Raw genomic sequence first — 26,328 nt, forward strand, 5'->3', positions numbered from 1 at the left:
AACATGAAGGAAAGTATGTCTTGAGTGCCTAAAACTGACGATGTAACAGGAAAAAAAGCCAGTAACTTCAGACAAAAACCTGTGTAACTCTTTAGATAGCATAGAAAGCAAACATGGCTATCACAATCAGAGCAACCAGCCAGGAAAATAAATTATTTTTTTTTAAAATGTGAAAAGACGGGGGAAATCAAAGGGAGAAAACAACTGCTTAAGTATCACCATTTCTCACCAGGACACACCATTTCAGTGTAAAGTTTTTTTAAGACTGAATACCCAGCAATACTGCAATATATCCACCTTACTCCAGTTTTTATATTAACAGAAACCTTTCTGTAGATAGAGACAAGATTAATCAATACATCAAACTATACAACTAAACAGCTACAAAGTTCATACAGGTACCTGAAGATTGTTTAGTTTGGAATTAATAGATCCAATTTCCCACTTGTCCTGCAACCCGCGACAAGGCTCCTTTGTTTTTCTTCGAGGAGCAGGGAAGTAACCATAGCGTGAATCTGAGTGGAAGACTTTAAACCTTCTAAGCCTTTGTTAACAACAAAATACCAAATTTACTTAACACACAAACCAACCCCAATAAACCAAAGGTGAGGGATGTGAAGCTTGTTTTACTTTTCATGACTTTGCCACTCTAGAACCAAGATGGATCTCTAAAACAACAAGGAATAGTAGTACATCAAAACTCCAAATTCAATGCTAACTTAATTTTAAAAGGCTTCCCTGGAACTTTTCTTGCAGCTTTCTTGGTTTGCTTTTTTGCCATAAGAACTAGCTACCAATTTTATCCTGAGGCACACTTCTGAATTTCAGATGCCTTTGTCAGGTGTGCTGTCTCAGCCTCAGGCCCTCCTGGCAAAGGAAAACCTCCCTCTAAAAGCAAGCATTGCAACCCAGGCTTTCTCCAAATCCAGCTTCTAATCAGGATTTTACAAGACACAGAATCAAAGAAACCTGGACTGCTCCATACCTCGGGCCTCCCTGGAATTCCAGCCACTTTGTCTACCTGCCATGGGCTCACCCCTTCCTTGCACCAAAGCAAGTCTTTTGACCATGCACTTTGCTTTTTGAGTTCACCTACGTCAGTGGAAACAGACTGAAAAAACCCAACGACACAATGACTGGGTTCCTGCTCGCTTACCGAACTGAAACAGCTCCATACGTGGTCAAAAACCAGCAAATGCCAGCAGAAGCAAGTATTCGTAATTGAGGAGAAGAGGGTGGCACTTCCAGCTTGCTTGGATATTGACTGCTAGATCACACTGAAATCAGAAGTCAGAAATAAAGTATTTTCCACCAAGATTTTTCGTTGTTTTTAAATCAATTAGGCCTGTAATTGCAATGAAACAATGAGATAATGCAACTTAAAAAGCAGTAGTTGATCTAACTGCAGTCCATCTTTGGTGTAATGTTACAAGCCTTATGTTGAAATTCACAGTTTATATATCTGAACCATATTTAGCAGAACAAGAGATTGCCACCCTGTAAGCCAGAACATGGAAATTACTTTAAAATAGAATTGAAAATGTGCTTCTATTTCCAGCTCATGTGTTATCAATCCTCTACAACAAGTATTCACATAAATATTTGTGCGTGTATTTTCAGTCCGCAGTCCAGCCTACCTAGGTTAGAGTCTCTACGTTCAGAACTGAAGCATTTTCTACCTTTATCTCAGTTCATAACTCCAGGCACATTTTTCCAAGAAGCTGACAATCTTACAAGGTCTTTAAACAAGGAATAACAGAAATTCCAACATCTCCCTTACTTCAGATACTTGGTTAAAACAATTAGAAGATAGTATCTGAGTCACAATAATATACATAATTTGAATTTATGCAGCTGAGACTACAGAGTTCTCAAAAATGCAGGAGGTCCAAGGTATTATAGATGCTTTATAGCATTCTGATTTTCTTCTCCAACAAATCTGAAAATACTAGGGTAGAAAAGGGAAGACCCCTAAGCAATCAGGAGAACAAACTAATAAAAGAGTTAAAGCTTTTCTCTTTGGATGGCCACACACACTCAGGGAGTTTATGTTATGCCCAGAAACTACAAGCACCCAATTAGAGCAGTCAAAACACCACTCAAAATGGAAAATCAAAAGAACAATGCACAAACGCAATGCACGAGAAATTTAACTTTTATTTTTCTGTTGATAAAACCCAAAGATCCCTCACAGCAGCAATAGATGCAGATGTCATCTGCAGAAATGATACCTCTTCTTAATCTGTTCACCAAGTGTGCAGGGACTCTATATTAGCACAGTACAAGCACTGCTCAGTAGTAACAGAGATCATGTTTCTTGGGATATTTTAATCCATCCTTTCCTTAATATTACAGGGGTTTTATAGTATTAAAGATGACTGTTAACGAGTTGTCTGTTGATTGGAATTTTTTTGTTGTTGCAATTTAAAAACTCTTAAATTCTACATGTACAATTTCTATGCCCAGATACACCTCCCCACAATTTGCAGTAGTTGACAAACTGTATCCAAATGCTACAATTCCTAGCTGCACTAGAGTTAAGTATTTCTGTAGAGTAACAAAACACACCTTTGTTCAGTAACAGAAGCGATATAGGTTTTAAAATGCACGTTTCTATCTTGTATCCATACCTTTCTTTTATATATATATATATTTATATATAGCTCTAAAACAAATCTTTACTATTTTACAATTAAATTAAAACACATCCACAATTGGTCTAACTAGTGATTTTGGTCTCAATACTTTATAAACATTAGTTGTTCCATAAAAATATACAATTCAACAACATGGTTGTATTAGTAACATGGGGCCTTCTGAAAGGCCTATGACACATAATCAACCACGCAATTCAGTGCTCATGTCATCTAACCGATAAATATTTATACTGTATTTTCAACCGATCAGTATCTTTAAAATCCAAATTTCTCTTTGCAGGCTTACCATGCTTACAAACATGCAGAAAGCAATCACATTTTTTTCTTCTCCAGTAGATCAACTGACAAAGCACAAACTACATGCTGTCATTTTTAGATCGCTAACCTTTTCCTTCCTTTCACATCCTCAATTATTTCACAATGGACCAGACTGCTCCATGTAGAAAGACCAGGGATTAGCCACATAGTAAGAACTGCACTTTTAAGTTTTAACTTTTAAGCTTCTACAAATCCAATTACTAAGTCAATTAAGATGCACCCACAGCTGCCATACAAGGGAACAGACAGCCAGTACACAACCAAGTTAATTCTAGATATATACCAAAAGGTGAACTTAAAAAAAAAAACAAACAAAAAAACCCACAACCCCCCCAAAAAAACCCCAAACCTGAACTACATAACTACAATCTCAAACCTGGTAGATTCCAAGAGGTGGATCTCTGTCCAGAAATTTTCTTCAAAACAGCACACAAAAACCATGTCACCATCAACACCGCTCGAGATAAGACATCAATTGCTTATAGCTGGAGATTTTCTTATTCCCACCACAGCACCATCCCACATAAACTTTTATAGCAATGGTGATGTAGTACAACGAAGAATTCTCCAAGTCAGAAGCAATCAGTAATAAATCGGTGGTAACCTGGCATATAAGCCTCAGAACATTGTACTCATAAAGGTAATAATAATTTAGGTATTAACTAGTCCAAGACCAATACAGTCAGTCTGTAAATAAGACTACAATAGAACATACTAAAAACACAAAAGAGGTATGACAATTAAGATGAATATTTCTTTTAAACAGCAGAAAGTCAGGGAAACATCTGGAATTCTTTTGCACTGCACTAATATATCTTCTGTTTCTGAATATAAAAATACATCTAGACAGGCAATCTAGAACTGTATACGCTATTAGATTTTCTTCCCCTTAGCTGCTTCAAGATTAGTACAAAATAATGTAAGTTACAGGAATGATTGTTGAAAATTTGTGTATGTTGGCTATTACAAAATCATTCTATGAGAACACCAACTGTAAATTATTTACAGGCGAGGTAATACAATTTCCAAAGTAACAAATCACAATTTAGGAGAAGTGTAAAAAATAATGTACTCGCCAGAACATTATAAAATCTGGTATCATTATCAGCTACACAGTAGATCACAATTAGGTTTTGTAGTTGATATACAACATATTCTTCAGAAAAGTGCCAAGATACTGCTACATAAGAATCTTTTTTCCAAAATCATTTAGCAAAAAAACCTGCATTCTATGTTAAGTAATGAAAAAAAAAAAAAAAAAGGCAGGAAAAAAGGGATGCCAATTGTACAAGTATGCGTTCTTAAATGCCTTTGAAAAGACTGCAAATTCACTTTCACGCTTAGAGGTCTGACATGAAAGAGACTTCTTAAAAAAATCAATAGAAATATCCACGCATACTTTTTCAGGGTATTGTAGGCCATTTTAAAAGTACACATTCCTCTTAAAACTGTGAAACACACGGAGACTGAAAACATTCTAAAACCAGCAGAACTGCCAAGGGTCGTTGGGATCAGTAGTACAAAATCCTGCTGTACACCAGTCACTACTGCTGCACCCCAGGGGTCTGTACTGGGGTCCATACAGTGCAACATACTCGTTAACATGAAGCGTGATGGGACAGAGCCCCTCAAGTGAGCCATTCAAAGGGACCCTGGCAGGCTGGAGAAATGGGCAAACGAGAATCTCAAAGTTCAGTGAAGGAAAGTGTAAAATCCTGCACCTGGGGAGGAGTAACACCACGCACCAGCACAGGCGGAGAGGCTGACCAGCCGCAAAGCAGCCTTGCAGAGAACCATCCCAAGCTCACTGCGAGTCACCGCGCGCCCTGGCAGCAAAGCAGCCCAGCACTCTTCTGATCTGCGTGAGGAAGAGCGCTGCCAGCAAATTGAGGGGGGCGACTCTTCCCCTCTGCTCAGACGCAACTGAAGCGCTGGGTCCAGTTTTGCACTCCCCAGTTCAATACAGACACGGGCATACCAGAGTGAGTCCAGCGAAGGGCCACCAAGGTGATGAAGTGATTGGAGCGTCTGACAGACAAGAAGCTGAGAACTGGGATTGTCTAGCCTGGAGATGAGAAGGCTCAGGGGTGATCTTACCAATGGGTATAAACGCCTGATAAGGAGGAGTAAAAAAGCCAGACTCTTCTCAGCAGCATCCAGTGACTGGACAAGAGGCAACGGACACCAATGGCAATACAAGAAACTCCATTTAAATGGAAGAATGGACCTTTGTAGCGTGAGGGAGATCAAAACACTAGGACAGGTTGCCCAGAGATCTTCTGGAGTCTCCATACTTGGAGCACTTAAAAACCAAGCCTGTCAGAGTCCTGAGCAACCTGCTCTAGCTAACTCTCCTCTGAGCAGGGGGGTTACACCAGACAATCTCCAGGAGTCCCTCCAATCTCAATCATTCTGTGATTCTATGAAAAGGACAGGGTCTTTTGTAGCCCAGGCATTGGATCAACTGAGTCACAAAGCAAACTATAAAATGTAAATGGAATATATTTTCTAAGTTATCGCATACAATGTTAATTTTGCTGCCTGCGTTTGGCCGATCTCATTTTTTCAAATCTCGACTCCATTTCTTCCAGGACCTTTGGTGTGTATCGCACAACTAATTTAACCTTTCCTTGAGCTGCCTTCAGCAGTTCTACTGCTTTTTCGTGGTGTTCACCTTCGACACTCTGCAAAGTATAAACCATTAAGTACAGTATTAGAAAACAGATTTTTTCATTTTTTGTACAACTTCTGTAAAATCAAATATTGAAGCATTCTAGTTTGAAGACTGCACAAGGACAACATCACCCAAGTTCAGGATTTATTCTTCAGCAAATCAATAAGACGTGATGATAAATTTTACTAATCAGTATTTAAAAAAAAAAAAAACAACAAAAGGGTAGCACAAAAATTTTAGTTAGGTTTACGCTGAAAAATTAAATTGTTTACATACAGTAAGTGAAATCAGGATAACATTAAGCAGTTATGGAATCACACTTAAAAATAAACAACTTCAGCAGGTCACTTATTTAAAATTCAAGATTATTTTTCTTCTTTCAGCATACGTTTTAAATTCAGTAGTCACCCTCAATTTGTGTATTAAGTTGCCACATGACAACTGTGAGATAGCTGCCTTCTTGATGCTATCCTGTGTTACAAGGCAATACAGTGCATACTGGGTGCCTGCAGTATAGCAGCCAACGTGCAGTGTGTTGCCTGTCTCAGGGCTCCACACGTCTCTCAGTAAATGCAAGGTATTCAAGATTAAGAATAACCTAACCCAACTCTTTAGGAACAGAATGAAAACATTTTCCCTAAAACAACTCCCAGAATTTATTAGGGTTATATTAATCTGGTTACCAATTTTAAGTAACAGTTCTGAACAACTGCACCCACATATATATTCCTGGACAGCACACATTTTATCAGAAAAAACTTATTTCTCCCGAACTTATTAAACACAATGATGGGACTACCCCAAGCCTACCTCCCACTGGTGCTATTAGAAGCTAGAAGGCAGGTGATGTACCTGTTGATTGGAGGGTTTCCCCGTTACTATAAAGTTACTTACAGAAAGAAAGACAACAATTAAAAAAAACCCAAGTTATTTCTCTTCTATCAGACTTAGACAACACATAGATCTGAGTGTTTTCATTTTTGTTAATCAAGTGGATGTGTAGGTTGTTCTGTTTAAAAAGGCTAATAAAAGGTTTGTGAAGTTCTATGCTTACCATATCAAAACACCTAAAATTCTGGAGTACACCTGTCTCCCAGCTGGAAAAAAACCAAACTTGTTTTAAGGCACATTCACTGCAGTCTTGGCAGTGGCAATTTATTTTTCATTTCTTCATTATTAAATTAGAAATTACAATTAAAAGAATATGCCTGTCGTGTATTAAGACGACAGGATTCCATCTGTAAACATCAGCAGACAATTCCTCTGAGACCACGCTGGCATTCTCAACAGTATTTTATGCACTCACTTGCTGCACTCTTACAATGGTTACATCTGTATTTATATACGTGTATGCAGACATGCAGTCATTAGCTGCACCAACTGTCTGACGATCAGGCTCAGTTTTGGATAGAGTGGTGGTTTTGTTTTCTTTAAGGGGGTCTGTGGGTGAGGAAGGTCTCATCTAAAGAGGGTTCTATACCCATCCCTCACTGCTTCAAAGTAACAGGAAGGCCAAGCCAAGGACAGTTGCACCACTATGGTCATAATTTCTCTTACGTCTCCTAAAAAGTACATTTGGACTCCCAGGTAATAATCAGGAGCCAAGCATGTCAGAGATCTGGGCTAGCAGCGACTTCCCAGAGTACAGACACCCAGTAAGTCTCTATTCTTGTCAAAAAAAACCACTGGGGTTAAAAAGCATAGGATTTGGTTTGATGCTCAGTCTCAAAATAAAATTTGGTTTGCAGATGTAATGCAGAACATTAAGCTAGCATACACCTTCTCTAAAATAAAAGCAGGGGGTTGAGAGATATTTACATGCATTTCACTGGCAGCTACCATAAGTCAAAGCCTGTCCACAGCCTCCTCTTTCCAGTCACCCTGTGTTTTATTTTGTATTGTAACTCTTCACAAGAGGATACTTATTAAAAATAAATATCCACAACGGCATTTTAGACATATGCTCCTTAAAATATTCTAAAAAGCCTCTATTTTTGAAGCTCCATGCACTTAAGTGGAAAGAAAAAAAACACCACAGAACTGAAGATAGCACCACCTTGTAGTTCCACCTTATTACAGCTTTCATAATACAGTAGCATTTTTGTTGGGATAATGAGAATCTGGTCAGTCTAACTCAACATAGCATAACTACTTACCTTAGAAGGTGCAGAAAACTATTATTTTAAATCTGTATCATGAAACTTGTATGAAAGAGGAAGCCATAATGGCAGTTACTATTTCATACAACAATTCTTTGAGTCAATTTATAGAACCCTTCAGAATCTGAAATACTGACATAAGTAGTACAGTTCCCAGTTGAGACAGATCACCAAAGCATAATCCTAGAGCTCTCTACAGAAACCTACTCAAGTTGTTCTTGCAAGGTCAGAAAGAAACTACTTTGCCAAGATTAAAAATGACATCGAGCTTGTGCCCTGCATATTCCCTGTGTGCCCCCACGTGGAAACAAGTCGTTACTGCTACAGAAAGTGAAAACCAGTTCCTACCACTCCGTTTACAGAAAGCAGCTGGTCTCCACGTTTCAGGCCTCCATGTCTATCAGCTATACCGCCAGGGATAATTCGAGAGATATAGATTGGAGAATTTTGTTCTTTGCCTCCCATAATGTTGAATCCAAGACCTTCTTCGGTTTTGGGTAGTTCAACCACTCTGGGATGGGAATGACCTTCGCTAGCAGCAAATGCAGCTACGGTGGCCTGTAAGGAATAAGACATTCCTATTTATAAGAAATTAAACGCAGACCCCTTAACTAGAGACGGCGACCAGACTGAAAAAGAATTTTTATCTCAAAGTACTTAATTGTTAAGACAAACGAGATGAATTCCTTAGATACCAACACTAGCATGAAAAATTTAGGACTCCAAGAATAAAATTAAAATGGAAGAAACTTAAAAATAACAAGTCTTTTTTATACCTTTTAATAACCCATTAAGTTCATCCATTTTATCAGACATCTAGATAATAGCCTTCTGAATTTTAAATAATCTTCTGCTTCTAAATTAACAAACTACTGTATTTTACACCGGTTTGAGGTTTACCTTTGCTGTTGCATTAGCTCTAACTTCTGGGCTACTGCTGATATCCACAGTTTCGTATACGTGTTCGTACACCTTTAGAGACAAAACAGTTTTAAGCATGGGGAGAACAGACATTTTTCTCCGTAGATTATACAACAAAATATCAGGTACAACTCAAAAATGTGTAAATTAAAAAGTACTCACCTCTAATAAGTTACTCCCTGATTCACTACAATGCGTCAAGTGACAACCTACCTTACTATCAGGCAATACCACTCTTGGCATCTTTATCGCTCAGTTAATCCACACATATCCAGGTCTCAACCTAAATCTTCCCTCCTCCCACGGCATTCAGACCTCACCATGAATTTACAAATGCTTATAGCTAATCTCACACACGTGACTGGAGACACGGATGACTATCTTCTGTTGTTTGATTCAAGATCGAACTCTTCAATAAGGATGCATGCAAAATCACCTACGGACAACTCTTCAAAGCTCTCCTGACAATGCATCCCTCCCCACAAACCCCCAAATTTTCCTTCAACTGAGGCAACTAATTGAATACCTTCAGAAAAAAGAAGTTATTGAAAACACAGAGGCAATAAGAATACTAATGCTAAGGACATGTTTACACTGAGGGCTAACACATATCCTTACATCTACCTGTCAACCATTTGGACTTGCTACACAACAAACACACCATCCTCAACAGGATGGAAATATTAAGATGACATCTGTATCTACAAACTGATCTTTTAAATTATTCCAGGTGTTATCATCAGTGGTAGCACTAACAGAAAGAGCAAAGCATATTCAATCACCTAAAAATCTCTGAAAGAGTAGCTGGAAGGAACATGAGGTGGTGCAAGGCCCCACCTCAAGGTGATGCTGATACCGAGGCAATTGGTACTTTGTCCATTCTTACACTCCAAGATGACAGCCTGCTAGCTGCTGGTAAAGACAGGCTCTCAAAATAACATCTAAGAAGTTATTTGCTCCTGAGCCATTATTTAACACACCTATTCTAGCTTAAATTATTTGCTTTTGAATTTTAAAAAATAAGTTTTGTTCTATTAAACTTTGTAAATCAGCTTTTAAGAAGAACAAAATCAGATTAATGCACTGAGCACAAAAATGAAAAGGTAAAACATTGTTTTTTAACTCAAGGTAACTGCTTATGTCAGGTTAACTTACCTCCCTTACAGCATTACAGAATTCACTTTGAAGGACCCTTTGCAAAGCCTGTAGCTTTTGTGGTGGCACTTCTCCACTTCTCTGTAATTTTTCCAGCAACTCAATTGCTCTGCAGATGTCTACAGGAAAATAAAACACTAGTAATGAGTAATGCCTGAGGAAACCCGAAGTGTTTTTTAGTTTGGTTTTTTTTGTTGGATTTTTTAAATTTTTTTTTTAAATTAACGGAGCAGTCTGTGTACATACTGGGTATACACCTTAAAACTATGTACTAGTTTCCTCTCTCCCATAGAACTACTTATCTACAAAATGTTACATTAAACCACCGTACTTTCAGACTATTAAGTCAACCACAGCAACGCAACCCTGTAAAATATCCGAAGGTATCACTTCCATATGCATATTACAAAGACAATCTGATTTTTCCTTGAAGATTAAATCATATTGAACCATTTTGTTGATGTATATACTACTAACATTTCATATGCGTACTTCAAAATCTATCTACTGCATGGACAAAATTCTTTTTACACAGCTAGAATATCATTAAATATGCTAACAAACCTTTTATGTTCAAAAAATTCGTTCAACAAGTAGACTTGTTGCTTCTCCTACAACAGCACTGAGAACTACCTGGCCCCAAACCTCTTTGTTCCAGTTCCTAGAAATTTGTTCCTAAGAACTCAAATTGTCCACGTTCTCATGAAAGTGGATGCTGCTTTGTGAAACTGAACTCCCTGTGAAGGATTTGGTTCCAGACCGGTACGACTCAAGACAGGCATCGAACACTATGTGGCGTGGACCTGGCAGCTCTACACGAGTAGCATATATTCATAGCTCTCACTTGTATTTCCAAAGTGTTACATTAGTGATCATTCTGAATCACGCAATTCCTTGAACAGAAGCAGAACAGTCTCTCAGAAAAGCACACAGAAAGGATTACCTTCATTATCACAAAGGCAAAGAAGCAGTGATTAATATACTATATAAATAAGGCACAGATTATTTTAGAAAAGGACGAAGGCTAGGACACTGCTATATCCCAAATGCATTACTTTTTTCTGTAATTAATTTTCAGGCAATCATTCTTCATGTGAATGCACGTCTACTCAATACCATCACGTCAGCACAGAAAAAGTGCAATAGCCACAAACTCCTCCTAAAGACGAAGTCAAAAAAGAGAGAATTTATGTAACTGAAGGAGAAGACAAGGGGGTGCCTGTTCTGAAATTAATGTCAAGTGCACTGGCCAGAGATAACCCACAGTGATGTTCTGCCCACTTTCAATGTTCTTTCCATCTCCATGAGTTACGAAAAAATGCTTCTAAAGCTTTTAATTTCCTAGCACACATTTTGTATTTCATTTAACATATAAACTCATCAGTGAAATTAAAGAGATTCTAGATGCAATTGTTTTTTATGATGCAAAATCACCAGCTTTCTTAGTAATCCTTGTGTTCAGCAACAGCAGTACAAATTATCTTAATTTCATGAAGTCTCACACTTAACAGTTTGAAGTACAATGATCAACAAATGTCGACAGAAGCACTTCCAATCCTGCAACACTCCATAAATTCATGAGAAAGTCTAGTAAGTATATAAATTACAATACAGCTATCATTTAAATACTTGCAGATGTTTGCAGACAAATAACTACTTCATGCACATAAAAAGTACAGTTCCATGCAGCTGTTCTTGTGCCTGCAGCCCACGAACCATGAAGTGCGTGAACTTGTTATCTAACAGTTTGATCAGGACACTGCCAGAAATTTTTAAGGGCAACAGCAACCTACTGATCCAAAGAGTAGCGGCAGAAATAAACGCTCCAGAACTCCATTCGCTAATTCCTCGTCTTTTTCCAACTTCTGTATTTCATCAATAAACTCGATATATTTCCTACCTGGATCTCCTAACAGACAGAACTACATCACATTTTATACCCTAAGGAGAAATTGGCTGGTTTGGGAACCAGCTGTGTCTTTCATAAAGCACAGACTAGAAGCACACAATCCACTTGTCAAAAAGTGACTGGGATACACTGAACTGGATTCCTTTTAGATGAAACTAAAGCAGAAAATGCACTTTAATAAAAAAGGGCTTTCAGATCAAAGGACCAAACTGCTGCTGTAAAGTAAAAACCCAAAGTAGACAAGCACAGCATGAAAATTGGGTCCTCAGCATTCCACAGATCTCCTTTTACCACACTGCTCCACTTGCTCGGGCAGACACAGGCAAGGGATCCCACTACCAGGACACACTTTTTCCCCAACAGTTGTTTTGTTTTGCCCTGTTGACAGGACCCCATTATACCAGTCCGAAAGTGAAATGAGCGTAACTTTTTCCTACTGAACTGCATTAGGCACGACCAGTCAAAAGCTGAAGATTCAATCTCTCCCAGCAATACTGCTCTGGAAAGGAACTAGTGTGGCTGGGAACAAGTGGCAAAACACACCTTTCGTTTTCAAGAAAAGATTGTTGACTGCCCTGTTGATGTAGTTTGCTTCCTCCCGAAGCACTGCTCAGCTGTATGTATTGATCAGCTGAAAGTTGATTGTTCCAGTAATGGATTTCAACAAGGATTGATGTAGAAATTACTCTAGAGGTAGATGATAAAAAAACCCCACACATAAAACTCATTGTAAAATTGAATCCACACAACTAAAAAACCGATTTTCTTTTAACGTTTTCATCCTTTTTATATCAGTCATCCGTTCTTCACAAATAATTTTTTGTGATCACAGGATGCTAGATCGAGGTTCTGACAAAAAAAAGGAAAAAAAAAAAGATACATTTAAACTAAAAGAATGTGGAGAAAAAGCCAGGAAGATACCACCACTCCAAACGTATGTGTGAACTAAACACAGAAAGAGGAAAAATGCAGCATCTTCATAGATGCTCATTATTAACCACCTCCGCCGCTTCTGTTCAAATAGTCTGGATTCCTAAGGTGTATGCAGAGGTATCACACATCACTGCCAAACCATAAGAATAACTTCAAAATATAAAATGTTGTTTCAGCCCTGCACTCCAGTGAATTTGGGTGGTGGTGTTCGCAATGCCGCTCGGAGGAGAGAACAGACAGGGAGAATTTTCAGTTGCCCTGATGGTAAGCATATGGTAAACATTTAAAATCAGCTCGATTTCTACACTATTCTCTCTTTTCTTATGCTATATGCCAGCAACATTAGTGATGTTCACTTTCAAGCTGCTGCTGATTCATCATCGAGTTATCTGCAGTCAACCCCATACAATTAACAGATTATTCATTTCTGTAAATAAACCTCTTGCAAGTCTGTTATACTGTGTTCCCTTTCTCTTCTTTTATTAAAAAGACCAATATGCCAGGAAGACTAAATAGCTCCTTTGTTCCACTGATCCCTAAGTAACTGCAGATTTGTTTGTTTTCACGGACAGTGCATAGTGGCAGGGTAATGAAGTAGAGAAGGATGCTGCCCAAGGTTTAACTCCGCAGACCTAACAAGAGCAACTAATCCACTGCCAAAGCAGCTGCCCTAATTAACAAGCTTCAGAACAGAGAGGGTAAATGAGCTGTGGAGTGGGAAGCAAAGTCCTTACGTAACTCACTATTTACAGGCCTTCTCTCACACATTACAAGTGGTTCACTTGTGGAATGGGAAGGAAGATTAAGCAAATAGAAAAACGGAGTTCTGGGGTAGGTAACATGATAGTACCAAGCACAATCAAGTGGGTGTATCTACAAAAAAGCATCTAGCACTGCGAGTAGAGGGAGTGGTCCCAACGAGACCCAGGGGAAAAACACTCCATTCATCCCATCGCCTACACTCCACTTAATTGCTTTCCCTTTCAAGAACAGGATTTCTCATTCTCTGTATTCCCATTTAGATTCCATTTCCCAATCCCTATATTCCTAAATATGCACTAATAAACCAACCATTTGTAATGCTATACAAGCATGTGTTCACTGAGCTACTGCAGACATTGCACAGTTCTGAAGAACCACCCTGAAGGAAGTCTATCGTTGTTTCTTAAAAGCCCTGGATAAAAAGACACAAACATACTATAGTTAGGTTCTGTATTTTACCAGCTTCCCTACTAATTCCGGTTACAGACTGCACCGCTGTTAACAATACAAATTACTATCAAGTGGCAAATCGGGATGAAAACATAAATGCAAGAGAATAACGGAGTTGAGAAGATCCACGAAAAAGTGTATAGGGACCCGTGTGTGTCAGTTGCCTGCTATAAAAACAAGAAAGTTATCACTGCTAAGACACAGCCTAACAGACAGGACTTGAACACAGCTAATTCTTAGCTTTCAGAGTAAGTTTCCCCAGGAGTGAAAGAGAAACAAGGAGCTCTCAGGCGAGCGGAGCTGGCAGAAGGCACAGCAGACCCATCTACAGGCGGCCTGGGGCGAGCGCGTCCCCAGAAACCCGGCCACACCCCGAAACGCGAGGAAACCCCTCGGGGGCTGCGCAAAGAGCCGAGGGAGCGAGTGCCACCCGCACACCGCAAGAACCAGCGGCGAAGGGAAACATCTCCAGAGCAGCCACCGCACGGCCGCTCCCCGGCCGCCCGGGGGGCGGAGGAGCCGCTCGGTGCCCCGCGGCGGGCCGGAGTAGTGCCGCCATGGCTGCCCGCTCTCCCTCCCGGCACGGCACGACACTGCACAGCGCGGCACGGCGGCACTGGCCCAGGCCCCGGGCCGGGGCAAGGGGGCCGGGGAAGGCCGCCCCCAGGCCTCGGGCCAGGCCCCTAGCAGCGCGCCCCAGCACCGGGCTACGGCAGCGGCCCCACCTCGCCCGCAGCGGCAAGCGGCCAGCGGCCAGCAGCGCCCGTCCCTCAGCAGCCGCCGCCGCGCTCACCTCGCTCCAGGCGCACCGGCTCGCCCAACGCCGCCATCTTCTCCTCGCCGCGGCCCGACGGGAAGTGACGCAGCGCTGCCGGAAGGGCAGCCGCAGGGGGCGGGGCTGGCGCCGGCAGGGGGCGACATGGCGGATCGAGGGGGAACCTGGCAGCCCCGGTCGCGACAGTGGCTTCGGTCGCGACAGCAGCCTGCGGCTTCCTTGGAGCCACGGCAGCGCCCACCTGGGGTGTGCCCAGGGGCAGGGGCAGCGCGGGGCGGCCGCAGGGCCCTGCAGAGGCCGGCACCGCCCGCGCGCCGGGGCTGCCCTGGGCGCCGGCCTGAGCTAGGGCTGGTTCGCTAGGGAATGCCCTCTTCTTTTATTTTTTTCTTCATCCTATAACGTGACTAAGGATTCGTCACACGTTAAAAACACCACACAGGGAACGCATCTCTGTCTGTGCACCCTGAGTGACCCTGGGGATGGAATATGTATAAAAAGGTGGTTCTGCCAGTGTGAAATGCAAAGCGTGTGCTTTACGTTTCTTTAGCATGGATTTAATCTATGTGTGGGGCTAATGTATTGCGTTTACCTTATCTATTAAATCGATGGAAGTTCAACATTCTTTGTGAGTTCTTCCTGGAAAAGAGTAGGGGACTACTTCAGGACATGTATTCATATACTCATTTTTTTTCTAAGGGTGTAACTCTCCATGTTTGCCTTTGATTTTGACTGCGTTTTGTATTTTTGCTTTGAAAGAGAATGGCTCTCAACAGGTCTCAAAGTGCCTGCTAATGTGACAGTGATGTACTCCCTCCTTTCTGTGATTCATTTTAGTGCCAGTTTCCCTCTGTTTGAAGGATGCTGCATGTGCATTTCAATGAAAAGGTCATACGAATGGAATTTTGCGGGTGAACACAATTAAATCCTCACAGACTAGTTTCCAGCAGGAAAAAATGGTTTAGCAGCTGGAACTATAGAATGCTTCTGGAATAAAATCCAGATGTTTCTATCACTGCGGTGCAGGAACTCCCATTCTATTACAAGTGATTGAAATTTTAAATGGCCTGGTCTGACTATGGACAGATGAGCCTATGGAGAAAAATGAGCGTTCAGCAGCATTTCACAAATCTTAAGATTTTTCCAAAAGACATGATAAGAATACATATTGAAACATATCTTTAAAAGTATCATTATTCTGACTTCAGCGAAGGCTAAAGAATCAGAAGTTAAAGCAGCTGCTTTAGCTTTCCTGTAGACTCAGTGAACTGGACAATGACGTTATGAGAACAAGAAAATCTCAAAAGCAAATTTCATTTATTGCTTCCACTATCTGCTTCACAGCACTGTCCAGCTTAAACCATATTGCTCCTGGAATTTGCACTGACACATAACTGCAATTAAAAAACCACAAGTTTGGGTTTCTAATTTGTGATCTGTGAAGATTGTTGATAGTAGTTACTTGGTAATTTGATTTTGTTTGTTCTTTGTTTCCAAAGAGGAACTTACTTTCTCTGATTATCTTTTACTTGAGAAAGCTAGCTCTTTTTACACGAGAAGTTCTGTGGATAGCAGGAAAATTAGCGGGGTTAGAATCTTAAAAAAGCATGGGAAAGAAGCAGTCAAAATGACTGCTTATTCTCTGTGGTGTTTGCTTTTTTGTAACAGCTATAGAACTCAACTGAAAAATATCTGAGAGAAATAAACCTTTAGCATAAAATTTGACATCGCTGTTTATTTTAATGAAAAAGCTAAAACTTGGCACAAACAACTTCTCTGTGTCCCTCAGGAGAACCAAAGAAAGACAGGTTTCATATTCTGGTGGAAGAAGTGGTGGGATGCCAGTGCAGAACCACAACGGAGGGATGGAAAATAAGGCTACAGGTTATACAGAAAAAGAAATGGCACGCATACCTGTTTGCTTTTTCCTTGCTGAGGTGACATTTACATGTGCTGCTGTATTTTTTCAGGACCACCAGATTTCTGAAGTGGTGTCTTAAGATACAAAGCCAGGCACTGCTGTGGCAGAGAGCACCCTCTTGTCTTCAAAAATAAGAAAATTTATTTGAATTAAAAGAATAGCCACTATGTGACTCAGAGGTCTAATCCTGTCACAACAAACTGTCTGTGCCACCCTAGTCAGGGAATCCCTATCTGGGTGTCTGGAGGAAAAATGGGTCCCAGCAGAGATTCCCAAAGAGGTGGGGGGTGCTCCTCCTAAATGACTAGGTAAATGTATTTTCACAGTGGTGTGTGAGAAGCGTGAAAGATCTAAGCGTTAAACTTCAATTGATGTATTTTTCTAACGACAATGAAATTATTAAATTAGACCTGTTTGTGTCACTTCAGCTTGTGACATTTTTTACCAGAGTTATTTACTTGTATCTTCATTGATGAATTAGCCTAGGTGTTAGTAGCTGTACTTTAAAGCCATATAAAATATCAGTGCAGTGTGCTGTAGTATATGTCAGTAGGGCTTCTGGGAGCAAGGACATCCTGCAGGTGTTGTTTTGTGTGTGACACTCTAGAGTTATTGTTGAAGGATTATCAATAAACAAATGGTAATAGCCAATGTCTTCGTTGGAAAACAGTTTCATTACCCGTTCAAGAGAAAATGGAAATCAGTCTCTAGTGTAAGCTAACTTAAATGAAAGCACAATTTGTTTTAGGTGAGAGATCTTAGCATGTAAGAAGTTAATCCATAACTGAATAAGAGGATGAGCTTCCTCTATAAATTAATTAGTAAGATCTTAATATTTTTATCATAGTGTCTAGCCAGGCAGCCAGACATGGGGCCCTTGAATTCTAGACATTAGACACAGGTGGAGGGAATGCGAATATGACAGGATATACCCTATGATTCGCTAGGAGAAATGCTGGAAGAAGAGCAGTTCAAGAAACATTGCTTGCTTTCCTTCAAGCTTCTGCTTGGGTGCAAGGTTTGGGCTCGAGCTTCTTGTGAGAAAGAGACACTGTTTACAACTGTGCAAGCAGTCGTTCTCATGAGCCTTTTTCACCTGGATTTTTTTTTTTTACAAGAATAGCTTGAATTGGTGTAGCTTAAATACTTTGTTACTGGATGTGCTAAACCCCAAAAGCCATCAGAAGGATAAGAAAATACACATGGGTTGTGGCAAGCTTTGTCTCTCTACGATTCTATCTGTGTAAACTTATGTCTTAATTCTCTGGAAAATTACTTTCCCTGTGTATGTGTACATGTGCTTTTTGTACAAGTGTTCTTGTGTTAGCAGGACCATTCCATATCAATCTTGTAGCTAGGTAGTATTTTCCTTCACATCCAGCTGACAATTAATTTAGTCACAAGGAGGAACTATAAGATTCTGTAGATGCTATAGAAAACATTGGAACACAATTTTCTAAAATTTCATCGTCCCAATCACATCTTTAGAAGTGTAACAGTGCCAATGAATGCATTATTTTAATGCGCAGATAGTACAAATCACACACCTACAGCATTTATTTGTGTATGTGTTTTCACATACATATAGTCAACAATGATCTTAAAGTGCTTTTAACGTTATTAGGCAAATGTTAACTCCAAACTGAAAGGAATTTTACTTAAATAATTACCTAGCTAATTGCTGTAGATGGTATGTATGCATTCAGTTATCATTAAGGAGGAAATGGCAATTCTGTTACACAGCACACCAATGTGGAGGGGAAAAAAAAAGGATAGTAATGGGTGTCAGGACAATATATGCTTATAAAAATTGAAGAGGAATCTCTGCTGTCCAGAAAGAGCAATGTCTGCCTAGGAAACCTGAAAGGCCAAATTAACCATGGTAGGACCTTTATTTATGATTCAGGGCAGAGAAGAGAGTGCAAATTCAATTTTTAGGTTATTAAGACATCCCTTTGCCTCAGGACTACCATGTTGGTAGAATTTTATTGCTTCAATACTGCTGAATTTAATCACTTTAGATCTCTGACAGTTGGATTGGTATTTGCAATTTCAGCAATACTTTGATTCATTGGCCTAGTCCAGAGTGAGTTTCATGGTCTGCCACACGCTGTGATTGATTGCTATTGTCCCTGTCAAAGTCCAGGCTTTTATACTTATTGAAGAATTTGATACCTTTTTGGTCATGCACATACCAGCAATATTTTCTGTCTTCATTTGACAGAAGAGATTTTTGCTTTGTCAGATGCTAGAGAATTTGTATTTTGATTAATCTCTCACACAGTGGTTGAGTAACGTGTAGAAGGAGTCCAGCATTTTGTTATGTGCCACCTAATCTCCATGCCAATTATTTTGTCCAGATAAAATTTGACTGAGTTGTCGCTGAATTTTTCTAGTCACCCCTGGCGAATCTGGGAGCATGTAGCAGGCGTATAGAAAGTGCTGCCTGTTACTCAGGAGTTTTTTTGAAATCTTGTCATTATCATCCTCCCCACCCCCCGGCCTTTTCTGTACATGGTAATGCTGTTTACTGATGACAGGAGTGACAGAAGAAGCAAAATCAAACTGGAGAGTCGGTAAGGCATCTAAATGCTAATTACAGTTAATACTCAGACATAATTAAATTAAATGCATCTGGGTTTTTTTGCCCAGAGGGAAGTATTTGATCTTGCAAATGCTCCTTTTTAGTAAAATGTTCAATATCAGTGAAAGGGCTCACCTTACTATATGATGTAGCAAGCACGTGTTCTGTGGTACAGCTTCGCAAGAAGCTCTTCACCATTAAGTTTTGAAGCACAGCAAACTTCTGTTTATAAAACAGAATAGTATTGTTATATATTCATAGTATTATATATTAATATTATTATTGCATAGTATAGTGTTCTATACAGAAACAAACCTCCTCTCCAGCTCTAATTTGACAGAATTTACCACTTCCCATATGCAAGTGGTCATAGTACAATAATTAAGTTGGCACAGTTCTCACCTATGAGCGTGTTTTCCTTGGTGCACAACTGAAGTCATTCAGAGAATGACATGGTGATAACTGGTGAATTTCAGAGGAAATGCAGGATGTTTAACTTCATCTCGAATGGGACAGGGATGTTTTTGAAAAGAGTATTAAGTTGCGTCTGTACAGTCACAGGGAAGAGTTAAGATTGCATTGGAACATCTGCCTGCCTTTCAAGTGATTTGCTTAATGCAAACGTTGAAGTAGCTTACGAGATCAAGCGGTACACAGACAGCAACATTGAAAAAAAAATCTCATTATATTTTATGAAAAGTTATTTGAAGCCTTAAAGGATTGAGTTTACTTTAAAAAAGAACTAGGTTTAAACTAAAGCTACCCAAAACAGATTTGACAGAACAGCCTTCTGATAGCAGAATATAACCACGCTGAGTCTCCCTCTGCTGTCATTGCTGGAAGCGATGTGTGGCCTCAGCCTCTGGGAAGGGTGGTCCAAAGAGGAAACTCTGCCTCTGCAGCGTGCTCTTCTTCCCGCTGTAACTTGGCAGGGCTTTCTGAGTAGGAAAGAGGTGGAAATTGCAAATTCGGTGCGTGTCCTGCACAAATACAGGTGTGAGTTAGCAGTGAATTCCAAAGGTCAGCTTTTATTGGATTTTGACTTCACTGTAAGGGAGTAGTTTGTAAGGAGAGAATGTTTCCCCCTAACGTATAACCCAAATATCCACAAAGCCTTTCATAAAGAGACTTAAAGAAAACTTCCCAGATCTGGATTACCACACACACACAAAAAAATCACACTTACAAAATAATAGTTGGAAAACACTTCTACTACCTATTAGACAAGACCGGCTATACATAATGATTTCAGTGTTTTATAACACAGAGTAGACTTTACGTTAGCCAGACTAATACGTTCTTCCTACAATATGTATGAGAGATTTTCCTCTTTATAGAACAAAAGCAGGAATTGCAACCCATCAGGGTTATATGAAATCTTACATTGTATGTCTTCAACAGGCAATGAAAAGTTTGCTGTTTCACATCTTTTGAGAATAGCTATCCTGAGCAGATGAACTGTTATGATTAGCAAGGGTCACGGTACAGAAAAAGCATCTGTGCTGTTCACGACCTTGTGAGTGTTTGGACTGGAATTTAATTTCACCTTTTGGCTTTTCTCCCTGCGTTGTGGTAACTTCTGCACTGTCTCAGGCTGCCTTTGAGCCTTTCACGGACTCCAACGTTCCTTGGCTAGTCCTGCGATGAACTGTTTTTCTGTGTACCTTTAGATGAGCTATCTCAGAAGAAAGCTCGCCGGGATCAGAAAAGTCTCTAGAAAACACAGGTTTGACTCATAAGATCTGAAATTGTTGTGTTTAAGCTCTGCTAAAGTCATTAAATGTATGTCATTGACCTAAGTGGGAGTTAGACTAAGCCCCTGAAGACCATTCATGTTCAGTAAGGTGATTCTCACTCTCCTCTGGTGCAAGTGAAAAAAATTGAATACAATTAAGCTATATATTTAGGATTTAGGACTGAAGAGCAGATGGGCTTGGCTGTATGATGGGTAACACATTTTTGGCTTTGTAAAGAGATTTTTATTTTTTTTTTGTCCAGTGTTTTTGGCCAAAAATGGTTTGTAAATACCATTTCTCAAAGGTCTGATCATAACAAAACAGATACAAACTGCTAATGTAACATTAACGTGAAATTACTCTCAAACTGTTTATGCTTACAAAAATGCATCCACCATTTAGGGTCCCCAGATTCTTCATCTCTGTATTATGAGATCCTCCTCTCGTACAGAAAGGAATGTAAGTTTCAAAGATGTTGACTGTGTTTTTACTAATATCGCTGAAGTTTAATGATCTCAGAAGTGTTCTGTTGCACAACGCTGCACATTGAAAACTGAGTGAAAAGCATTTAAAGTGTATATGTAAAATTTCCTTTTAAAATATTTGAATAATTAGCATCATCTTCTTGTAGACTTGCGTAGGGCCAGATCACTTGCTGATGCAGATGCATGCAACCCTGCTGTCTCTAAGTCTGTGGCATATAAGACTGGCATCTTATAGCTGCAATGACAATATAGGCAGGGTTTGGTTCCTACAGTCCCAGGAGTTTTGCTGCTAATTGCAATAGCAGTAGGGCTGGACCATTCTAAACAGGTGACAAGGAGGTATGCCACCTCTTTGTGTATACGATGCAGTATATACCATTAATATGTTTTCTCCACATCAAGAAGGATTTTCACAGCTTACTTTCTATACCTTGGAAGAACATATAGTGATTGTTTCCCCAAATGGAGTCTTTAGCTAGGTTTTTTTCCCCGTGCCAAACTGATAGTGCTAGAGATAGATTAATTTTGTTCCGTTAAACTACCTGATCTCGTCATCTTTACGAAGCCAGTGAGTTTGACTAATATTAAATAGAGTAAGTGAGTGGTATCTGACTGGTACAGCCTGTACAGATGTAATACAATCTCCTTCCATACTATTTTATCCCATTACTCTAGTTTCTAATCTTGCAAATATTCTTAAGAGGAATTACTCACATGCATAAAATAACCTCATATTCTTTAATGTTTGCAGGCTTGGGCCCCAGGTTACAATATCATTTATATTACAATTGTTTCTGAGTGTAAAAGGCTGCTAATTATTCCAGATTGTGAATTTAGGGTTATATCTTGAAGGGAGAAATAAGTCTTATTTGTCTGTATCTTTTACCGTTTCCTTCTGATCTGTTTTGTAGTTACACATATGGGGAGCATGATGCACATGGGAAAATACTTGGTAGTTTGGTGATAAAGTGTTCTCTGTGCTCAAAGAATAAAGGATTGCAACTGTTTTGACATTTTCTTTTTTTTTTTTTTTTCCTGGCTGAAAAATGGAAGAAGCAATTCAACTCATAATATGATTTGTCAAGCTATATTTTAGTGATCTGTACAGAATGAAATTGGAAACATTCATTTGTTTGCCTTTTCACATTTTAGAAACATGGGGTTTTAGTTTTCTTAAATTGTGCTTCCTTGTGTTTTAAATTTCAGCTGAAGGACTGAAATTAAGTTGTGTAGGAAGGCAATAAAAGAGTTTTCTGAGTACATGCAACTGCTACTTATTTTCAGCCTATGACAAACTGGATTTCCACGGCAGCTTGTAAATTCATGAAATTTAGAACTTCAAGTAATACCAAAAGCTGCAAGACAGTGAGAATTGGCAACTTAGGCACTTCTGAAACACTTTAATATGGGTTTATGCACCTCTGAACATAAATACTTTAATCAGAGTGGTGCATTAGTGTTTACAGATTGGGACTGTATTCCCCAGGTCCTATTTGTTCTGTCGTTTCAGTGGTGCGCGCCCCATAGGTTTTAGCCTTGTAATTCAGTGAAAATATTTCTGTGTGACAGCCCTGGCCTGCTGAGGAACACCCATTTGAAGAGTCCCAGCATGAAAAAGCTTCAAAATCAGATTCAAATACCAGAAGTTGAGATGTGAGTTCCTGTAACAGCAAGGAAAATAGAATCCTCCAACTTCGGGGGGGGGGGGGGAGAAAAAAAAAAAAAAAAAAAGACCTCTACTGTCTTGCTCCCATCAAACGTGTTAAGACCAGTGGTTTGTAACAGATGGAAGAAAGACTGCTCAGATAACTGGGTGAAGGGAGAGCCTAACTTACAAGGAAGGATGAGAACTACTTTCTTTGAGCGTATACTGGGGAATATATGCTGGGGATCGAGGGAGGGTGACAGGTGACAACAAGTAGATAGAGGTTAGCCAGTAGTAAAGCTAGAAATCATCAATGAGCTGCCTGCCGTTAATGAAATCTGATTCTGAAGAAGCTTTGCAGCTGAAACAGGCAAAAAACCCCAAACCATGCCTTTAGAAGGAAGATCAGTTCATTTCTGAAAGGGAATATGTGACATGGTTCTGGAATACCAAAAGACTGGATTTCCTGACCCAGGTGCAAGACCACAGTGCCTTTTTAAGGCAGATGAGTTCTGCACCATTTTTTTTTTTGCCTCTCTTTAGCCCCTGCATGTAGCCCAGTAGGACAGCTGGGCTCTCCAAAGCAGCAATCCCAATGTCACTGTTACTAGCAGGTGACAGTCCTTCCTCTGCCTATCTGCAGAGCAGAGAGCAACAGCAATGGCAAATGACATGCTTTCCTTCCTTCACCTTAAGCTCAACTCTGGCAAATCAAACCCGACTTACCACGCTGTCTGTTTTTCTGTAGGATGAATTAGTTTGTGCCCATCTCCCAAAGGTGCTAGACATGATTTGGGAGACTAACCTCTCCCCTGGGAATGCGGGAGTGTGCTTGCAGCTCAGTGTAAGCGCTTTTGTTAGCTCCACTGTATTTTGTCAAGAAAGCTTATTGCGAGCTAATCCTTAGGCATCTTGCCCTCCTGACCAAAAAGCTTCGGTGCTAACGCTTCCAAGGCTTATAAACACCAGCCTTACTTCTACTCATAGCTTCCCTTTCTTCTTGCAGGACAAGGATAAGTAAAATAATATAAATATAAAATATAAATATAATATAAAAGTATAAAAAGTTATAAAATATATAAAATAAACCAAGATAAAATAATAATTCTCCTCAGAAGACCTAAATCTATGTTCTGCTTTGTACTGTTTATTTTCAATTGCACATACCTGCTTTTTAAGCTACATAAGCCTCCAACACACTCAGGTCTGGTGTCTGCGTTTTAACTCTACTTTTTATGATTTTAGAGCCTCTTATGCTGCCATGATAACATTCAGTCCCAGTGTTCTCAAGAAGTTTCTATCACTTGCCCTGAGAAGCTCTTCTAGCAGCTTTCCAACAACCAAGAATTACCTTCATCCACAACTAGTTCAGCATTACTCCAGTAAAAACCATGGCAGAACAGGAATGGAAACACCCATCGAGGCAGAAACATCTACAAGAGAATGGAAATGTCATTCAGTCTTACCCTTTTCATTAAATAGGAAAGAATTTACAGTCTTCTTGTTGTACATTTACCTAATCCTAGCAGTAACTCTCTACAAAGTACAGTGCAGCAGTCTATGGCAGATTATGTGCCTGTTTAAATGGTCTGAAAATTCTTACTTCTCCATGTAGTCTCATCAACGTAAGCCAATATGATATAAACACCCTTTTTAAAGTAGTCTTTCATTTCTGTCTTTTTTTTTTTTTTTAAGGTGATCTTGAAATATAAGAGTACGTTGAAATTGGTATTTTTTATACTTCAGAAAGATAGATGTGGATTTATTTTTCAAGCCTGTCATATTGTCTGGTTTTGGCTTACACAGTTAGAAAGTAAACATTATGAAAATATCTAAGATGTCTTTGTATACCGAGTACATACTCTTTAAAGTCAGGAGGCAAGCAGTAGTAAAATGCTTTCATTTAAAAATACTAAGAAAATACAAATGTAAAAAGATCAGTAGATAAACTGATCTAGAATCCTGAATGGATCTTGGACCTGAAGACATCCTTAAGATTGTGTTAGCAAATACACATATAGAAACCCTGAATTTACATGTAGAAACCCTGCTGAGATTCAGGCTTTACCCCCCAGATGCCGAGAGCTTTATGACAATGAATCTGCAGCCCCTAATATTAACAGAAAATAAAATAAAATGTAACAAACCATCTCTCAACTACTCAGGGAAGACTCGAAGTAGTTTTCATTTCTCTCCTGTGCTCCTGGTAATTTATGGTGGTTCAAAAGGAGTACAGCCAGTTCCCATCCTCTGGAGTGCAAACACACCGCCTCTTCTCCACACCCTGCCATTTCTGTTTAGCAAGAAATAAAAAAGGATTTTGCACTGAGCCACACAAGAAACATACAGAACACTAAAATCTGAGGGCAGCTAATCTTGTCCTGTTGCCACTAGTTTTCCTCCACAGCTAAAAAGAACTGCATCATTGAAGACAGTGCATGCTGTAAAGGGACAGCGTAGATTTTAGAGCACAAGGGGTTTAAAACGACAACATTCAGCTGGAGACAATATACATCTAGACTCACTCAGTTTGCCTTGTTTTATAATACCACCTAGTTCACAACCTGACCAATGAACCATCTTGCCAAATTGGCAAGGATCTTTGAATTTGGACATGATTTATTTATCCATTGAGTTTTCCTTTCCAAGTGGGAATCCCATAAAGACTAAAGCTTGCTTCCTATTGCTGTTACGCTTGTCAGAAAGTGCTTAGGAACCTCGCAGGGACGCCAGTGGAGTGGATGTGGGAAGTCCTGCTTTTCTGCAGGTTGCTGGCAGTGCCCAAAGAGACCTCTCTCAAAAGTATTTCTCCTCCTGAGGAGAACTCCTCAGAAGAAGTTTAATTTAAAATATTATATGTATAAATATATAATAATATCAGTAATGTTCAGCAGCATTGTGCTTTTGCTTATGACTTGGATGTCTTGATGCTACGGACATTCTAGCTTAATAAAAAAAGGAAAAGGTGAGTTAGCTGGAAGAGTAAAGAAGGTTTAGTATTAAGCATGATCATAATGGTGATATTTATTGTTTTATCTTTGTTCTTATAGCAAAAATCCACACTTCTTAAAGTGAGCACATACCTGTAAAACTCACCGCACATTAAAACTTACAGAATGGTCTAACACATAGTGAAATGTCCTATCTCTGCAGGTGTAATGATCCTCAAAATGGTCAACTTAAACAGGTTACTAGATGTTATTCTGTGATGTCCTCCGGGTGAAAGGGTATTCATATGTAGCTACAA

General features: G+C 39.6%; 1 protein-coding gene across 1 annotated transcript; it reads right to left on the reverse strand.

Annotated features, from left to right (window-relative positions):
- Nucleotides 1-2,137: 2,137 nt before the first annotated feature.
- LIN7C (lin-7 homolog C, crumbs cell polarity complex component) lies at nucleotides 2,138-14,842 on the reverse strand. The gene is made up of 5 exons (XM_055722446.1): nucleotides 14,732-14,842; nucleotides 9,885-10,003; nucleotides 8,709-8,780; nucleotides 8,157-8,366; nucleotides 2,138-5,659 (listed from the first exon to the last, which is right to left on the reverse strand). The coding sequence occupies exons 1-5, from the start codon at nucleotides 14,766-14,768 to the stop codon at nucleotides 5,504-5,506; spliced, it is 594 nt and encodes a 197-aa protein (XP_055578421.1). The 5' UTR covers nucleotides 14,769-14,842; the 3' UTR covers nucleotides 2,138-5,503.
- Between the last annotated feature and the right edge of the window lie 11,486 nt (nucleotides 14,843-26,328).

This window comes from Falco cherrug, chromosome 10 (assembly GCF_023634085.1).
Source record: "Falco cherrug isolate bFalChe1 chromosome 10, bFalChe1.pri, whole genome shotgun sequence".
Classification (NCBI taxonomy): domain Eukaryota; kingdom Metazoa; phylum Chordata; class Aves; order Falconiformes; family Falconidae; genus Falco; species Falco cherrug.